The 18454-nt window shown below is 32.5% G+C and overlaps 1 protein-coding gene across 3 annotated transcripts in view; it reads right to left on the bottom strand.

The window, feature by feature from the left end:
- CSMD3 (CUB and Sushi multiple domains 3) overlaps window positions 1–18454 on the bottom strand; it is a 1381373-nt gene that overhangs the window by 78313 nt on the left and 1284606 nt on the right. For 2 of the 3 annotated variants that reach the window (XM_068983804.1, XM_068983806.1), the window contains 8 exons: window positions 18310–18390; window positions 17248–17361; window positions 12993–13181; window positions 12468–12614; window positions 10003–10191; window positions 4609–4794; window positions 2750–2944; window positions 17–190 (listed from right to left, as the gene is read on the bottom strand). In XM_068983804.1, the coding sequence (XP_068839905.1) occupies window positions 17–190; window positions 2750–2944; window positions 4609–4794; window positions 10003–10191; window positions 12468–12614; window positions 12993–13181; window positions 17248–17361; window positions 18310–18390 (1275 nt within the window). The remainder of the gene's footprint in view (window positions 1–16; window positions 191–2749; window positions 2945–4608; window positions 4795–10002; window positions 10192–12467; window positions 12615–12992; window positions 13182–17247; window positions 17362–18309; window positions 18391–18454) is intronic. The other variant, XM_068983805.1, reaches the window with a different exon arrangement.

Genomic DNA, 18454 nt, shown 5'->3' with positions numbered 1-18454 from the left:
ACTTAAAAATCTGTACCTAGGCATCTGGTGTCTGATCCACTCCAAAGACCTGAAGAAAGGCATTCCCGAACAGCAGAGCCCACAAGCATGAATCCTGCATCACAGGTAAAGATGGCCGTTGAGCCATATGAAGTCTGAGTGCCAATCTTATTTCCATTGGGAGGGGTTGGGAGTTCTCCACAGGAAATAACTTGAAAACAATAACATAATAAAAAATCCTAAAGATACAGTCAACATGAACTTGTAACAAAATCATGTTTTCAACATTCTGAATTCCTATGATTTGACCATTAAAATTGACAATTAAATACGACAATTAAACTTGATATTTGCAAAACATGTTTGAAAGATCATGAAAGTATAAAGAAAATAAATGACATAATTTAAAGTTTTTCTCCTTTGAGTTCCCATGTAATGTAATAAAGTCGCTCCGTCTTGTCTGACTCTTTGGGACCCCATGGACTGTAGTCTGCCAGAATCCTCTGTCCATGGAATTCTCCAGGCCACAATACTGGAGTGGGTAGCCATTCCCTTCTCCAGGGGATCTTCGCAACCCAAGGATTGAACCGAGGTCTCTCACATTGCCAGTGGATTCTTTATCAGCTGAGCCACCAGGGAAGTAACAGTGACATGTGATGACATGTGATTTTGTTTGTGTGTTTTGCTTAGCCAACCTGGTCACTCAGCAGGTTGTGGTGAAAAAAAAACAAAAACAAAAACAAAAAAACCCAGCAATATTAAAGGGAGGATAATTTATTAGTCTAAAGTCTTTCTCTGATTTATCAGTAACTTTAATAAGATTTCAGAGCCCATAAACAGCTAAATAAAAATTTACAGCTAGCAATTTAAATCCAGAATTTAATAATTAACCACCAGCCTTTATCTGGCTCCAGGTCTGGCTTTCATCTCTAGGCTTTAGGAGACTATTAGATAGACAAATAGAAAATTTGCAAACTTTGAAAAATTGCATGTAAAATTTAAGATATATTGATTGTTTTGAACTAATCCCCCAAACAATTCTTTGCAGAAGCTATAATATAGGGTTAATAACACTGATATTTAAATATTTTAATGTAAAAGATGAATAAATGAAGTACCAGAAAAAAATTCTGTTCTTTCCATTTTCTCTATGAACTGTAATTCTTAGGTTCTGATTTTTGCTCCACTCTTACTTCTGGGCAGGAACCTGATCTTATGTAGAACTTAAATTTTTCTATATAATAAAGGACAGAACACAAAGAAACCAGACAAATATTTGTTTAATGTTTGATATAATGAATGCTGCTGTTATACATTTTTTCCTAGCTCTTTGAAATATCCTTATCCCATGTGTCCTTTTAATGAATTTGAAATGGAAGAACAATGAGACCAGAGAAAGGGAAAGATCTTGGGTGAAAACCTAAGAAAATAAGGTGAAATTTACAAATACATATGCTATAGTTTTAGAATATATAACTTATATGCGCATTTTGAGATTTAATTCATCAATGATTATAAAAATGGCAACCCCAAGATTCTTTACTTGTATGGAGATTAAGAAAATAAATCAAATATTCATAAGTAAATTATTATTAGGTACTTGTATACTTACTACATATAGACAGTTATCTGTTAGAGTTATCTGTTATGTTAAATATTTTAGTCACCATAATCCATTTAGATGTCAGATGTTTTTATTAGCTTATTTCTAAATTATGTGTTTATATCATAAATGCCTTAAAATTGTGATGAACATGAAATAAAAGGATGAATTTTCAGCTTAGTATATTTCCTGGCACTAAGTAAATACCCAATAAATGTAGTAAATAAAGTTCAAGATATTTCCACTGATTTTTCTATGTTCAGCTAGCTTATCTACCTTATACACTGGCCATGTATAGTATTATTATAAGAAAGCAAGAAAATAGAATGACTCAAATGTTCAATTTCATTCAATAAATGTTTACTGAATTTCTGCTGTGAATCAGGTTCTAGCTGGTATTTTCAACATGTAACACCATTAAATTGTAAATAGTAAGTATGAGATAGGTATTACTGTGGGCTTCCCTGGTGGCTTCGTGGTAAAGAATCTGCCTGCCAATGCAGGAGACATGTTTTCAATCTCTGATCTGGGAAGAACTTATGGAGAAGGAAATAACAAGCCACTCTAGTATTCTTGCCTGGGAAATCCATGGCAAGAAATCCATGGACAGCCTGGAAGGCTACAGTCCATGAGGTCACAAAGAACTGGACATAACAAATGAACAATAACAACAAGGCATTACTATAATTTTCTAGTCTAAGAAACAGAATAAACATTAAATAACACTAAAAGGCAGAGGTTTTCATTAGAATCCATGGGTTGAAGCCCAGTTCTCCATCATTTATAGGCTCTATGACTTGACATAACATGATTAAATTCTTGGGCACAATTCCTTCTTTAGTAAAATAAATCTAATAATATCAACTGACATAGAATGGGAACTAAGGTATAACTGAAATAATACATGTAAAGGGCTAAGATCTGCCTAGTTGTTTTAATAAATGATAGACCTAGAATCTAAGCAAAGAATATCTGAATCCAAGGACTCTGTTTTTAATAAGCATTTACAAATACAAAAACAGTTACAAAGTTTTTAAGATGACTTGAGAATAAATTATTTTTAATTAACATTATCTCATTACTGTTCTAGAGTGTGTTGAGAAGTGATCAAGTAATTCATTCACCAAGGACTGCTTATGAAATAATTTTAATGGAATGTATACTTACTTTGGCAATACGGTCTTTCATTTCTCCAACTCCAGGTACCATTAGGAAGACATTCAATAGAAGCAGGACCTAATCCATGATAACCAGGATCACAGCTGAAAACTACTTTGGTTTTGTATTCGTAATGGGAACCATTCACAATTCTCCATCTTCCATGTTCCAAAGTAAAGGAATTGATACTTGGACATGTAACAACTATACAAAAAACAAGATAAATACTACTAAGTCAGTCATGTCTGTTTTACTTAATTATGTCTCATATCTATTCCATTCTTAGTTCATCACTTCCTTACTTCCTTCACTACTGAGCCATACAAAGTCTTCAGTAATTTTTTTCTTCATGCTAATCTTCCCCTCAGCTCTATGGTATTATTGGAAGTTCCTTGAATATATCATGCTATTTCACAATTGAAAGTACCTGCACATATTGTTCCATTTACCTAGAATCTCTATTACTGACTATATATTTTGAGAAAATCTGTTTTATGAGAATGATCTTTTTATGCAAGACTTTTGATATTGAGGTGGAAATTGTTAGGCAGTCAGTGTAGGGTCAGAGGCTCTGTTCTTTTCTAATTTCAATTTTAATTCTCCCATATGAATGTTTTGCTTCACTAGCCTAAAGCCATATTTGCTCCAGTTTCCAGGCATTCAGAGGCAAGCCTCACTAGACTGGAGGGTCATAAAACATGCAGACTCAGGACAAGACCAATATTAATTTATGTCCAGTTCATCAAGAAGAAAAACTCCAGGTGGACCATTAACTCTTAAACATATATTTGGTCCTTAAATAATTGTCTGAGGTCCTCAGAAAGGGTCAATGGATGCATCATAGTATCTGGAGACACTGAGAAAATGGGGGACCCAAAAATCCATAAAAATGACAAATTGGACATGGTAACATTTAAGCTGATTGTTCAGAAATTACAGATATCTGGCTCTGAGCCAACCAAAAGTGAACAGATTAATTCTAATAAAGATATAAACTGCTGTTATTCATGCCTTTTGGCAGCTCTTTACCCCCTCTCAGTGTCTATGCTAAGAACTTTATATTTCTATCCTTTAAAATAAACTTTGCCTGTGTGAGTGTTTATGAGTATTCAGTATTCACTCTTTTGCTGAATGAACAGAACTCAGTTCCCAGTGTCAATATAAACAGCTGATTCAAAACTTGCTCAGCATAAGTAAATGCATTACTAGACACTTACGTTAAGACTTCAAATAATTTAACAATCCCATTTTAAATGAAATCACAGCTAAGTTGAAATGTCAGTACTAAAGGAGAATAAATGTTTTATATAGAAAAATTAAAGACCTTATTTAAACACATTTCCAGTCCTTTTGCTATCAAATATTTTATGTGAATTATTTTCAATAACCATTATATAATATTATTTTACCTATTTTACAGTATTAATGACAGCAATGAAAAATATTCGAAATGTAAGCTCTATGAAGAAGTTTGACAATTATTTAAAAGTTTGGATCATCTCAGCAGCATCATTTATGTTTATAAAAGCCAGAACTGAATGTATTAAATATAATTTCATTCATGCAAACTTCAAAAATTTTTTCAAAATACCTATGTATTGAAAACATGCTGACTAATGGATGCCCTTCTACAAAGTAAATAAAAAAAAGTCATTTTATTCTCTTGACATATATATTCTAGAGCTTCTGAAAATGAGTAAAAAGTCTTTACATTATATTCTAGTTCTTTATAGCACAAGACAGCTTAATTTACTTTTATTTCTTAGACATCACTTCAGGGAAGAGCTCTAGAGTCTGATACATAAAGTTTTAAATCAAATAAGATACCAGTAGAAACACAAGTGATGAAATTTTCTTAACATACATACCAACACAACGAGGGGTCTTGTTATGATTGCTCCAAGTTCCATCTGATTGACATATGGCCGTGGTAAGTTCCTTAGATGACAATCTATATCCATCATTACAAAAATAGGTAACTCGAGTTCCTACCAAGTAGTCTGTTGTGAGTATTCCTCCATTTGTTGGAGCTTTAGGAATCCCACAGGAAATTGCTAAATTAAATACATACATAGAAGACAAAAGAAGCAGAAAAATAATCAGCTGTCTCATTAATTTTAAAGCATATAAAACTATTTGGATTTTTATTAATTCCTCTGAAACAATTTCAGAATATTTCCCCAAAAAGCTTGTCTGAGCTATAACGTTTTCTGAATCATTTATTTCAAACTCGTGTTGAAAGTGCTTTTAAATTGGTGAATCCATACATTATTAATGCTTTCTTTCTTAGTTTCTTACTGAGTTTTTTGTCAGTGCGTGCATGATTATCTGCATGTTTATAGATTATATGAGAAGGCAAGGTAGGTAAATATAGAGTGTATTAGCACTAACTCATGTCTGAACCTAGCAAATTAGCTCTATTCAATTTGACTAAAGTGTTTACAGGTGGTGATAACCAACACACATGAGGATTTGGGGCAGGAGGAAAACAGGGGTTTTTACCTGGAAGCTGGATATTACCTTATCTTAGGTCCAGTCAAACTCCATGAATTCATGGAATATGATGTGTATGGATATGTCTAATAAATGCAGGGCCAGGACTTACTGTTTTCATTGTAGCTTGGATATTTCTGCATTTTGCTGATATGTCTTTGATATCTTGATTTTTATTTATAAATATTTATAAATCAAATTTACATAAAAGTTAGTTTTACCATAAGGTGCTATTTACAGTATAGATTTAATTTAAATAGTTTATCACATATAAAATATTTTCACATAAGTTAAAATGTCTATACAGAAGTCCTCTAAAGTCAGTTGCTTCCAGTCTGTGCACAATCTGCATCTCCAAAAAGAAAAAAAATAAATTTTCAAAGAATATATTTGGCAGACAAACCCTAAATGAGATTCTCTGTATCTTTTATATATAATATTCAGTATAAATATTCATACATCTATCTGCAGAAAGATTAATATATTTGAATATGGGTACAGACTTCAACCAGCTGGAGTTATTTATGACATCTGGTCATAAAATTTCTAATTTCTGAAATACCTCATTTTATTGATTTTACATAAGACATTTTGGACTAGTAACTATATTTTTCTCATATGAAGAGAACAGAAAAATGTGAGTTTTATTGTAATATTTATAAAAGTTGTATTCTATTTACCTGTCTCTCATTTCAATCTAAAACCCTTAACTTAGGTATTTAATTTTGATTAATCCATGCAAATTGACTACAAAGTTAAAAAAAAAAAGTAATCTTAGCTAAACCTATAAAAAATTCTCAAAATTAAATGGCAGACCCCCTACTGTTGAATAGTTTGATCTTTTGTAATTTAATAACTTACAAATTATAAACAGAAAAGTAATTTTGATTTAATAAATTATATAAGCAATCTCATATAATTATGTTATTATCCCAGCTATCTAATTATAGACCTCTAAAATAGTGGTGCAAACATAAATCATTCCCTGATATCTATTAAAGCAATGTTAGTATTTCCACTTAGGACTTCTGGGAATTTCAATTTTTAACAAACCATCCACACTGAATCCCTACTGAAGACTGTTTACTGCAAATTGTTGGGATGGTGTAGGTTAAACTTATAGCAAAGTAACAATGAAATTTAAATAGTATAGATTTTATACACATGGTTAGTATAAAATGACTATATTTCAGAACTGAAAAAAAAAGACAACATACTAAAATGATACAACAAATGTGCCTGTAAATACATTACAATTTAAGTTCTTAGCTAAAGAAAGAAAAACATAGTTCAGAAGAATCTTCATCACTGAGTGATTGTCAGAGGCTTCTCTCTAGAGCTCTCAAAAATCACAAATTAAAAGTGAAAACAGGGAATATAAAGTGACTGTTTCTACATAACCCTGTACTGTTGCAGCCTGGCGGAGCAGAGACCAGAACCCGCCACATGACTCGAGGGTGTGGCAAACTGTGCCCTCCTGATTGTCCATGCAAGCATGTCCACCGGACACACCTGGGGCAGGACATCTTTCTGCTCCGCTTCACTGCTCGCCCCTGCGGCCGTCCCCATGAACACAAAACAAGATGTTCCTAATTAACAGTAGAGCCTTAACTTTACTGCCTCTTTATGGTGTGCTGATCAAACTCCCCAGAATAGCTATTTCCTAATGATTTCATATGACTTCTACCAATAAAAGTGCGAGCTGAAAGGAGTCATTTTGTCTTCCTGCCATGGAGAGCTGGAGGGGCCCCTGACTCTCTGCATGCCAAATTATCTGTCTGTCATTTTATTAGGCGCTCACCCCATTTCAAGTCTTTCTCACCCGCTGTGCTGGACACGGCACTGTACAACATTCAATTGCGTAGAGGGATGATAATGATTTAATTCAAGGGGTCAATGAATGATCACTTGATATTCAGACAAATAAAACACCTAACCAAACCTGAATAGAGACAACAGAATACTTTTTCTATCTTTAACTGTGTTCATATTGTCTAACCATAGCTCAAGTAAAATATGCAAGGATGTATAAGGAGACTGAAGAGACAAAAATAAAAGTGACTGAAGAATGCAAAACAAATTTGGAACAACAGCAACAACAAAACTGTATAGTGTATATAGCTCTTTCCAATGATATTTAGCCATTTCATTTTAATTAGTTATATCCAAACACAGATAGGTCACATACAATAAAATTTTTTTATAAAATAATCTTTTAAACTTGTTGCAATGAAAATCAAGGTTCCATTTTGGAAATGATTCTTTGAGTTACTAATATAAATATTTTATCACTTTACTATGTAAAATGTCTTTTTTCCAGCTACATTTTATCTTTTGTAATTATAGAAAAATTTAAAGTCAACAACAATAAAAAAGGCTCTATATATAAATGACATATTATACACCAAAAAAAATCAATGAAATTATAGTGCTAACATTACAAAACAATGTCAGAATTTCAGAAAGTTCAGTATAATTTTTTATTTTAATCAATAGTTAACTGTTTTCACTAAAGTTTTCTTAAAGATTAATTATATACATGAATAATTATTGATAACATATTTAATTGTTCAAAGTTCAGAGCATTTAAATGTTTACTTTAAATCCATATGAAATACTAGAAATGTATAAATACATTTGCTATTCATTGGTCAAAGAAAAGCAGAAGTTTTGACAGTTTATTAAATGTATCTATTCTACAAGAAGTCAGTGCCTTCAGTGTTGGTAACCCACTATCTAATAAGTAATTAATGTTTCTGAATCAATAAAATAAAGAAACAGTTTTTCAGTTCTCACTTTTTTCTATATATCTATGAAAACTGGACATGGAACAACAGACTGGTTCCAAATAGGAAAAGGAGTACGCCAAGGCCATATATGGTCACCCTGCTTATTTAACTTATATGCAGAGTACACCATGAGAAACACTGGGCTGGAAGAAGCACAAGCTGGCATCAAGACTGCCGGGAGAAATCTCAATAACCTCAGTTACGCCGATGACACCACCCTTATGGCAGAAAGTGAAGAGGAACTCAAAAGCCTCTTGATAAAAGTGAAAGAGGAGAGTGAAAAAGTTGGCTTAAAGCTCAACATTCAGAAAACAAAGATCATGGCATCTGGTCCCATGACTTCATGGGAAATAGATGGGGAAACAATGGAAACAGTGTCAGACTTTATTTTTTTGGTACCAAAATCACTACAGATGGTGATTGCAGCCAAGAAATTAAAAGACGCTTGCTCCTTGGAAGAAAAGTTATGACCAACCTAGATGGCATATTGAAAAGCAGAGACATTACTTTGCCAACAAAGGTCCATCTAGTCAAGGCTATGGTTTTCCCAGTGCTCATGTATGGATATGAGAGTTGGACTGTGAAGAAAGCTGAGTGCCAAAGAATTGATGCTTTTGAACTGTGGAGAAGACTCCTGAGAGTCCCTTGGACTGCAAGGAGATCCAACCAGTCCATTCTAAAGGAGATCAGCCCTGGGTGTTCTTTGGAAGGAGTGATGCTGAAGCTGAAACTCCAGTACTCTGGCCACCTCATGCAAAGAGTTGACTCACTGGAAAAGACTCTGACGCTGGGAGGGATTGGGGGCAGGAGGAAAAGGGGACAACAGAGGATAAGATGGCTGGATGGCATCACCGACTGGAAGGACGTGAGTTTGAGTGAACTCTGGGAGTTAGTGATGGACAGGGAGGCTTGGTGTGCTGTGATTCATGGGGTCGCAAAGATTCAGATACGACTGAGTGCCTGAACTGAACTGAACTGATGAAAGCTATATATTCATGAATTAGAGATCAAAATTTAACAAGTAAAAGAAACCATTTCAGTTATCTGGTAATATCAAATCTTTGTTCATTTCAGCTTGTTGTTATCAAATTTTAAATTTTAATTGATTTGTTTTATATTTTATTTCTTTATATAAATTACCTTCAATAGGTAAATCAGAGGTAACACCCATTATTTATTAAAAGTGCTTTGCATTTTTAATGTGAGGCTTCACAGTTGCTATATATGCTTTCATATGCTGGGCAAAATAAATCAAATATAAATTTAAATTTGATATTGCAAAATAATATGATATGTTTTAAGACTGTCAAAGTCCAATGACATTACATCTTCCTGTGGAACTGTTAAACTTGTCTTTTTGACTATACCTAGTAAGAGACTCAACTACTTTAAAAAACATTTTTGGACCTAGTCCAAAGCTCTAAAATATTCCATTTGTTGATTTGTCATTCTTTTGCATTGCATAATCAGAGTATGCCTTGATTTTTAACAAAATGAAAGTCATTTCTGTCAAGTTAGCTTAACAGTGAAAAAAAAATAATGTGGTCATTGGCTACATTTTCTTTTACATTTGTTGTACTGAGAACACATTTTTGCACACTTGAGAGTGAATGTTTTCAGTGACCTTGGCCATCTTTCCCTCTCTTTTCTCTCTGCAGATTCTACACTAACACAAAATCCAGCTCCGGGTCATTCATTTCTGACAGCTAAGTGACGGGATGGTAGATGTATGAGTACAGTATGCATATAAGTGGAGAGAGTAAAGACATAAATCACATAACAACAAATGAAACATTACGAAACAATGCGTCACATGCTCCTCAAATTTATCAGCCTGTGTTTTCAAGCCTTATTTTCCTTAGAGGTATCTATAATATGCTTCTGAATATTTATAATTTTAGAAGTTTCAGCAATCTAAATGAAAACGCTAAACGAGGTTAATCTTTTATCAATGTGCCATTTTTGGCTAATATACTTCACCTTGACAAGCAGGGACCGGTGCATCCCATGCGTGATACCCATAGGAAGACTTTCTGCACACAGCACTGCTTTTCCCGACAAGTCGGAATCCTCGATCACAGGCCCAGCGGACCACACTGTTTAGCTGTCCTCCTGTTTGACTGATAATGTATCCATGAGGTGGGGATTCTGGTGTACTACAGTAGAAAGCTTTTTTAAAAGAAAATAAAAATCACTGTATAACTAATGAATCAGAAACTCTTTACAATTCAGTTATAAAAATATAATAATACTAGTTCATAAAAACTGGTCAATTCAATTGCCATCTAGGTGAATTTTACTTCATATGGACATCATATTATCTTCCATCCAGCTGACAATCTATTGACATAACCTTTAGGAGACATAACTATTTCTGGACTTTTTTCTAATTCTTATTGTCACTGAAGATGTCTCCTAAGTTGAAATACATTGTACTTTTGTAACACCTTGAAGGTTCAAAAGCCATACAAATAGTTCATTGAATTTTGGAATGGTATTATTTCCTGTCATTTGAAAGGCCTATATGCCACAGTTTGGGTAGCAATATTTTAAAGCATGTATCTACATGTCACTTTGAAATTATCTCCAGACACCTATGTCATGTTAGGGCATGCATTTCATTTTGGTGGATGTCTAAAATAGACCCCTCCACATTTCATAATCCTCTCTCCCAGTTTATTAAAGAGTTTCCATGCTGTCAAGAGTGCTTACATATGGTGATAAAAAATGCCAATAAAATAAAACTTTTTTCATCTCCTGAAGTCTGAAATGTCAAAAGATAATGTCAACTGGCTTTTTCATATACATGTACTTTTGAGACTATTCAGCCTGGCAGGATCCATTTACCCTTTGAAACTTCAATGTTTTCATCTGAGAAAAAATGAGACTTTAGGGGTAAATAGTAAGAAAGAGATGGATTTAGAATATATGTGTCATAACCTGTCATTGTCTAAAGGCAAAATATGTACTCAATATGTCAAGTCATTCTTAGGGCTAAAAATGATGTTTTCATTATATTTATGTCCAACTTTGTCATGAAGATCAACATAAATAAGTCTTTAATATAGTCTTTAATATGGTGAATCTAATGCTTATAATTGTTGGGTTTAAATGGTTTCCCTTTAAGTTATTATCATCATTAAAAATACAACTTAATGTTCTGACTTTTTAAATAGAGTCTGGGCACAGCTTTAGTAAAAATATATATATAAAGTTCATATGATAGAAACTTTGATTCAAATATGAAAGAGTATTAAGAATGACTGGGTACATATGTCAGTCTTTAAATATTTCTCCTTTGCATGCCTAATAATATTTCAAACAATAGATATTATAGGATAAAAATTATAAATATGCTATCATGTAATATCAGTAACAACTTACTTCCAATATGGAAAAGACACAAACTATTATCTTATAATTTTAAAATCAAAGTAGACAAAAATATTATATTTGTATATTTTATACTATACATGCAAATTTATATAAATGAGTAAAATTCAACAGTTTACCTTTAAAACTAGAATCAAATATACTTAAGCTTATGTCTACAATTGTGTCAGAATAATTTATAAAATATTTAAGAAAGTAATTTTCAGTAGAACTGATTTGCAATGATCCATGGCTTTAGGAGACATGATCTGAACACTAAAGAAAGAGATGACTGATTGGTTCTGAAGTGTTTTGTTCCTGAGCACATACCCATGGCCTCTGACATGACTTAGGATGGTAATAAAGAAAAGGGATATAATCTTTGCATAATGGAAAACCATATACACTTATCAACAGGGAAATTTGGGGTTCAGTATCAGTAGACTTCATAAACAGGAAGGCATATAGAAAAAGCTATTTCATCTTGATATTAAGAATTTTCAGCCCTCATCTTTTCCACTATTACTCAGTGAAAAGCAATGATGAAAAAACAATTAATTTTTTTTTAAACTAAAAGGTTTTAAGTGATCTAGTCATCATTTTGTATTTTAATATTTAAAATATTTTAGAAAGTATCATAATCAGTGGGCAATGATGAAAAAAAAGATTTTTACAATTGGATGTTTATTTTTTGTTTAAGCTTACTAAAGGAGTTATTTATATATTGAATAGATCAGATACACACAATTGAGCAATACTATTATTTTTTGAGCGTTCAAGGGAAACTTCTCTTGGGAAAATAAACACTGAAAGTATCAAAGTTTATAATTAAGTTAAATACTTCAACTGCTTTTAATTATTTCAAAAATTATGTGAAAGACATAGTACTGTTTACCACTATAATAAGGAAACAGAGGGACAGAAATGTTATATAAATAACTCAAGAAACGTCAATAGAGGAACCATGATTCAGATTCATACCTAACTGAATAGTATCTGTGTCTGTGCTCCCTAATCACAAGCATACTGAGGATGCAGGTGAGGTCTGCACTGAAGTTATAAGTATCACATACCTATATATCTTATCCGGAAGCCTTTTTTGTTATTGCCATGATCTGCTGACCATTGCAGGAATACTTCATGACCATTGCTTGTTATATTAAAAGCAGATGAATAATCCCCACTGAGTGAAACAAGCACTGGACTTTGAATATTTGGTCCTTCAGAAAGAAAAATAATACAATTTAGATATAACTTTATGTTTAGATAAACATAAAGTATTTATGTTTAGTATTCCATATATTTAGAACAGTATTAAATATGGTGAAATTCATCCAGGACCAATTTATTTCATCAATAATAACATAATGTGTTTGTTTACACATTTTAATTCCTTAGCTAAAGCAGCTACATTCATAACAAAATGATCAAGCTAAGTGCAATTTTCATATGGTATATAGGTAAGTTTGATGTTGCTACTTCTAAAATTATCCATAAGGTAAAATAAAGTCATATAGGCAGCTGTTTATATTGGCCTGAATGTATACTTAGAGCATTTTTGAATTTGTGAATATCCAGTAAATATAACCTATGGTTACCATCATACACCTGAAGAACATCAAATTCTTTTTCTGTCTGGAAGAATTCTACAAACATGCTGATGTTATATCCTTTTTCCACAGAAATGCTCCAAGCACACATTTGAAGATTTGGGTAACTGTCAGGATATCCAGGGCTCAATATGACTCCTGTAGAATCCAGGCGTAATTCATTGGCGGGACAGAGCACTGTCAGAAAAAATGTATCATTAAATAATGCTCATGTTTCAGACTTAAGTGAAAACTGCATTTTAAATACTGGATATTCTGTTTCTATGTTAAGTAACATTAAAGGAAACAAAACTTTGAACTATGTGTATAAAATGACAACTTGTATACTAAGCTTGCAGTTCAAAAATGAAGCAATGTCCCCAAATTGCATAATATTAATTTCCTTTTTATTACATGGGAGAAACATTTTCTTTCTGGATTAATAAATATAAATATATAGATAATTAAAAGATAAGGCATTTACTTCCCTCTCTATCTTTATATTATTTCCCTATCTTTCTTCATCTTCTTATGTTCTTTTCCCTCTGCCTCTCTTATCTAAGTCCTCTTCCTTCTTAATTTTTTATTTTGTCCTCAAACTTTCATTCACTCAGGTATGTGAGGACAGACAGGAAGTTGCCCTACCTCAGAGTATTCATTCCAGACAAAGCTACTTCTCTAATCTCAGGAATATCCTTAAACCATGAGGATTTAAAGCAATTTGGGATCACTAGTTACCTTTCCAGACCAAAAAGGTAAGACAAAGCATAAGCTGTTCATTTCATAACAATAAATCAACTGCATCTCCAAAGTATAATACACTAGTAAATTATGGCAACATATGATTGCTCTTCAATCAAATTAATAACTTAAAATAACTTGAGTTAATAAACTCTGCCATAAATTAATACACAGATATTTGAATATTTACTATATATATACTATAGCTAATCTAAGAACTGTTTTCTTTTTTTTTTTACTTCTATTTCTCTTATTGAATCTGAGATGTTTGCATCTTCGATGTGATTTTAAAATGAAAAAGTAACAATTCAACAAATAGTATTGGATCATTCTCAGTCTAAAAAGAGAAATCTGATGTTTGCTTTTTACAAAGTGAAAAATATGTAAAATAAACAAATGAACAAACAAATTTTAAGGTTAGAAATGGAATGGAAAAAAATGAATCAAAGATAAAGATTAATAAATATATATCTATGGCATATTGAAATAAAGGATACAGATAATTAAAATATATGACAAGCAAGTTTTATTAAAAGGGTTATGTTGTGTGTGCCCAGCTACTGATATTTAATATTTCTGAAATATTTAGCTAGGTGAGTAACTGTATTACTGAACATGTCAACCCCTCAATAAAAACCATTCAGCACCTTCAAAGCCTTCAAGGTTAGTCCCTGCATGCCTCTCCAGCTTTGTTTTCTACTGTTCCTCCTCTGAAACAGAATGCTCCAAACATACTGAATAACCTATAGTTTTCTCAATTCAGCATATCTGTTAGTGCTTCTGTTTCAAATGTCCTCCTCTCGTCTGATACACTTGAAATATTTGGGCACCTCCAAACCCACACCAAGTCTCATCCTCTGTGAAATACTTCGTGAATCTCTCCTCCATCAGTCCAAGCAGATCTGCTTATTTCCTTTTTGGTGCCTCTTAATGTATGCTTCTATTATTACAGTTAGTTAATTTTATGGTTATAATTTCTTTGCTTTTTAAACTTTCTTCTTAGGCTATTGTTATAGAAAAGCAAGTGTATGTCTTAATGGTCCCAGTTTTTTCAACTGAACAAATATTCCATATTACATTTGAAAAACTGAGACAATTTGATATAACTTACTGTAAATACTAAAATTAACCTATTCTCATACTAATCAATATAAAGCAAGAATATACTGTTAAGCACTTTCTGTTATTTGCCACCACAACTTTAAGAAGTGTATACAATTTTTCCTCTTTATACATGTTTTAGCTTCTAAGTTGTGTCTGACTCTGCAACCCCATGGACTCTAGCCCACAAAGATCTTCCATCCATGCAATTTTCCAGGCAAGAATACTGGAGTGGGTTGCCATTTCCTTCTCTAGGGGAACTTCCCAACCCAGGAATCAAACCTATGCCTCATGCACTGGCAGGCGGATTCTTTATTGTTGAGCCACCAGGGAAGCCTTAATCACCTATTATATTTCATTTATATTAAACCCTTTGAAGAACATCATATTTAGAAATGCTTTCCATGTTTTAAGTGTGATATAAAGAACTAAAGAGGATCCAGGGAGGAATAACAAAAGTGTTGTAGCCTCTTTTATGAGAAGTGAAAAAGTAAAATAATTTAAAATAAATTATTACTAAAATCAGTATAGATTAGTTACAACATATTCCAAATGAATGAGAATTATTTAGCAGGATTGTGAATTAATTCAATTGAAGAAAAAATATATATATTTTTGGCCATACTGTGTGGCAGGATCTCATTTCCCCAGATCAAACCTCTTTCCCTTGCATTGGGAACATGGAATATTAACCACTGGACCCAGGAAGTCCCTAAACAAATATTTAAACTCGGATTTTTTGGCCTAAGTGTTAGGTCAATTAATTAATATAGTAACTGTCTAAACTCATTCTGAGGGATAATTAGCTAGCATCCATAGTGTTATTATGAAACAAACATTGATTGTCTCCTTTTTTGTATTCTCCACAGCAGATAAAATAGGAGGAGACACACTTACTACAGGAAATTCTGATTTTAGAAATAAGTTATTGAAAGTCTTGAGATATGAGGGACTCAAATAACCAGGTTAACAAAATCTTTTTTTAATTAAAAATAATGCTGCATTTGGATCTAGATATAAATAAGAAGTATTGTTCTCCAAGAGCTCACAATTAAGTTATATATTGGGTCAAGGAAGAAATCTTGATATGTAATTGCTTGTTCATTCAGGAATATAGGTGACAGACTTCAGAATTAACAACCAACACTAAGATGGCCTACAAAAACATTGATTAAGATCAAGGGAAATTCTTATACTGGTGCTGGTTATACCTCCAAACTCATCTTTTCTTTCTTGATGCTTTAAGAGCCCCTACCTTCTTCTAAGGACTCCATAGAGGTAGAAAAATCGAACATTTCTTCCTACTGACAGCACGTTTGAAATAATAAACAGAATTTTTGTTTTATCATTGTAAGAGTTAAGATACTGCATGGAAAATTGATTTTTATTTCTCAGGAATAAACCCCAGTGAAGGAAGCAATTCAAGAAAATCTGGGGAGGGATAATAAAAATCAATTTTACTCTAATTAACCAATATTTATAATTAATTACTATGTTAAAAAAAGAAAAAAAGAAAGAGAAGTCACTCAGTCATGTTTGACTCTTTGCTACCCTATGGACTGTAGCCTGACCGGCTCCTCCATCCATAGGATTTTCCAGGTAAGAGGACTAGAGTGGGTTGTCAGGTGTATTAGGCACTATTATGGCCCTAGGAGCTACACAAGTTAATAATACATGATTCTTGAACATCAAAATCCCTGTACATCATTCAGATCCATCATGGTCTTGTCCTTGTAACACTGAATTCATTGAAGTCTGCATCTCACCATCTTTCATTTCTGTGTCTTTGCATACACCTCTGTTTCTTGGCTAACTCTTTTGCCAGCTCAGTTCTACCAAAGTAAGTATCATTTGTTATTCAGAACCCATGACTAAGGCAGTAATGCCTCCATCAAGCTTTCCCTCTCATATAAACAGTTTACAATTATATGATTCTACCTTACCACTATATGCTACAGCTTATATGGCTGTCATATTCCTTACACCATTTTGCTTTCATAGCAGGGACCATTTACAACTTTTTTTTGTTTATTCCCTTAGATCTTCATTCTTAATATGTGCTCAATAAAGTTTAATGATTCTAGTTGTTAGAACAGAAGCTACTTGCAATCCACATTGGAACCTTTATTTAAAGTGGTTTCTCTTGTTTTCTATCTCCACTTCCAAACCTCACAGCAAAAGTAATTTAAATAAATTGAAGTGACTATGGGATAAACTAGAAAAATTAAACCTTGGATGAATAAACAATGTTTAGTTAAATCTGATAAATAATGGAATGAAAAACACCATATATGAGTAGTATAATTTTTAAATTACTGTTAGTTAAATATATAATAATTATATAAAATAGAGTTTTCTCAATTTTGTTAGTACTGAAACATAAAACAAATACTTAGAGATAAATAATGATAAGAATTGGTACCTTGACAAACAGGAGGTGCACCATCCATCTGGAGTCGTTCTCCTAATCTGCATGTCAGAATTGCATTACCAACCAAAGTAAATCCTGGAAGACACTGATATCTAATAATATCACCTATTGAAAAAACAGGCAGAAAGGGCTTCAGATAAGCACCAAGGTAATGGTTAAAATAAACAGATGGTCCAGTTATAAAATCTGAATATTTTTTCTTGCAGTCACTTTCAATCAGTATAAAAATTCTATTGTAAGCAGCGATGATATTCAGAATATTAAACTACTAGTAAGTCATGAGCACTGACCAATTGGAACTGAAGCCAAGAATAAATACCAATAAAACTGGTACTGGGGAAATCTGATTATATATAAGCAATAGTAGTAAGGAATAATTTGGTTGGTACAGGTAAGATATTCATTAAAAATATATCAAGCTGTTAAAAGGATTCCTAGTTACTGCTATCAAGATTAGATTCACATTGGTCATTGATATTTTCTTACATTTCTCAACCAAAATTAATATTAATAGATAATAATGATGAAATTTATTATGTTACATTAAGATGCATTATTTTCTTACATAATTTTTCAAACTATATTATTGAGGTTAAATTTCCAATCAGTTTTAAAAGGACTTTATTTATGATCACATGAAGCGTAATGAGTTGTTTTCAAGGATATGGAAGTCAAACATGTCATCTAATACACCCTGCATATCATTTATTATACATATCAAGTTTATGCCTGAATTTGAAGAGCAATAGCTAAGACTACAGCGTTGGAAGGTAGCAAAATAAGAATTTGGAAATAACTAACAGAATAGTTATATGGCTCAGATTCCTGTACTGTTTTCTAACTGTACATCCTAAAAATACAAAATTCTTTTTTCTTACCTAACATTCCCTTGCCTCTTTTTCACTGTTTTCCATTCTTACAAATTCTAAACAATCCCCATCAATCCAGGGAAAGAAGGTTTAAGAAAGGCTGCTACTATTCTTTATTTTTATTGATTTCAAGCAAAACCTTTGTTAACTATGCTTTCTTTGAAAGTAATTTAAGAGACTTTACCTATTTCAAATTCATCATCTTCTGTCAAAATTTCAGCATTGGGTACGGGTGGTGGAGGTTGACACACTCTTAGTTGATAGGCTGTAAAAATAGATAATGCTTATTCCTTCTCTGTACAGCTATATATATATATTCACATATGTGA

The sequence above is a fragment of the Capricornis sumatraensis genome, chromosome 11, assembly GCF_032405125.1.
Source record: "Capricornis sumatraensis isolate serow.1 chromosome 11, serow.2, whole genome shotgun sequence".
Taxonomy (NCBI): domain Eukaryota; kingdom Metazoa; phylum Chordata; class Mammalia; order Artiodactyla; family Bovidae; genus Capricornis; species Capricornis sumatraensis.
This window is presented reverse-complemented; position numbering and strand designations above follow the sequence as displayed.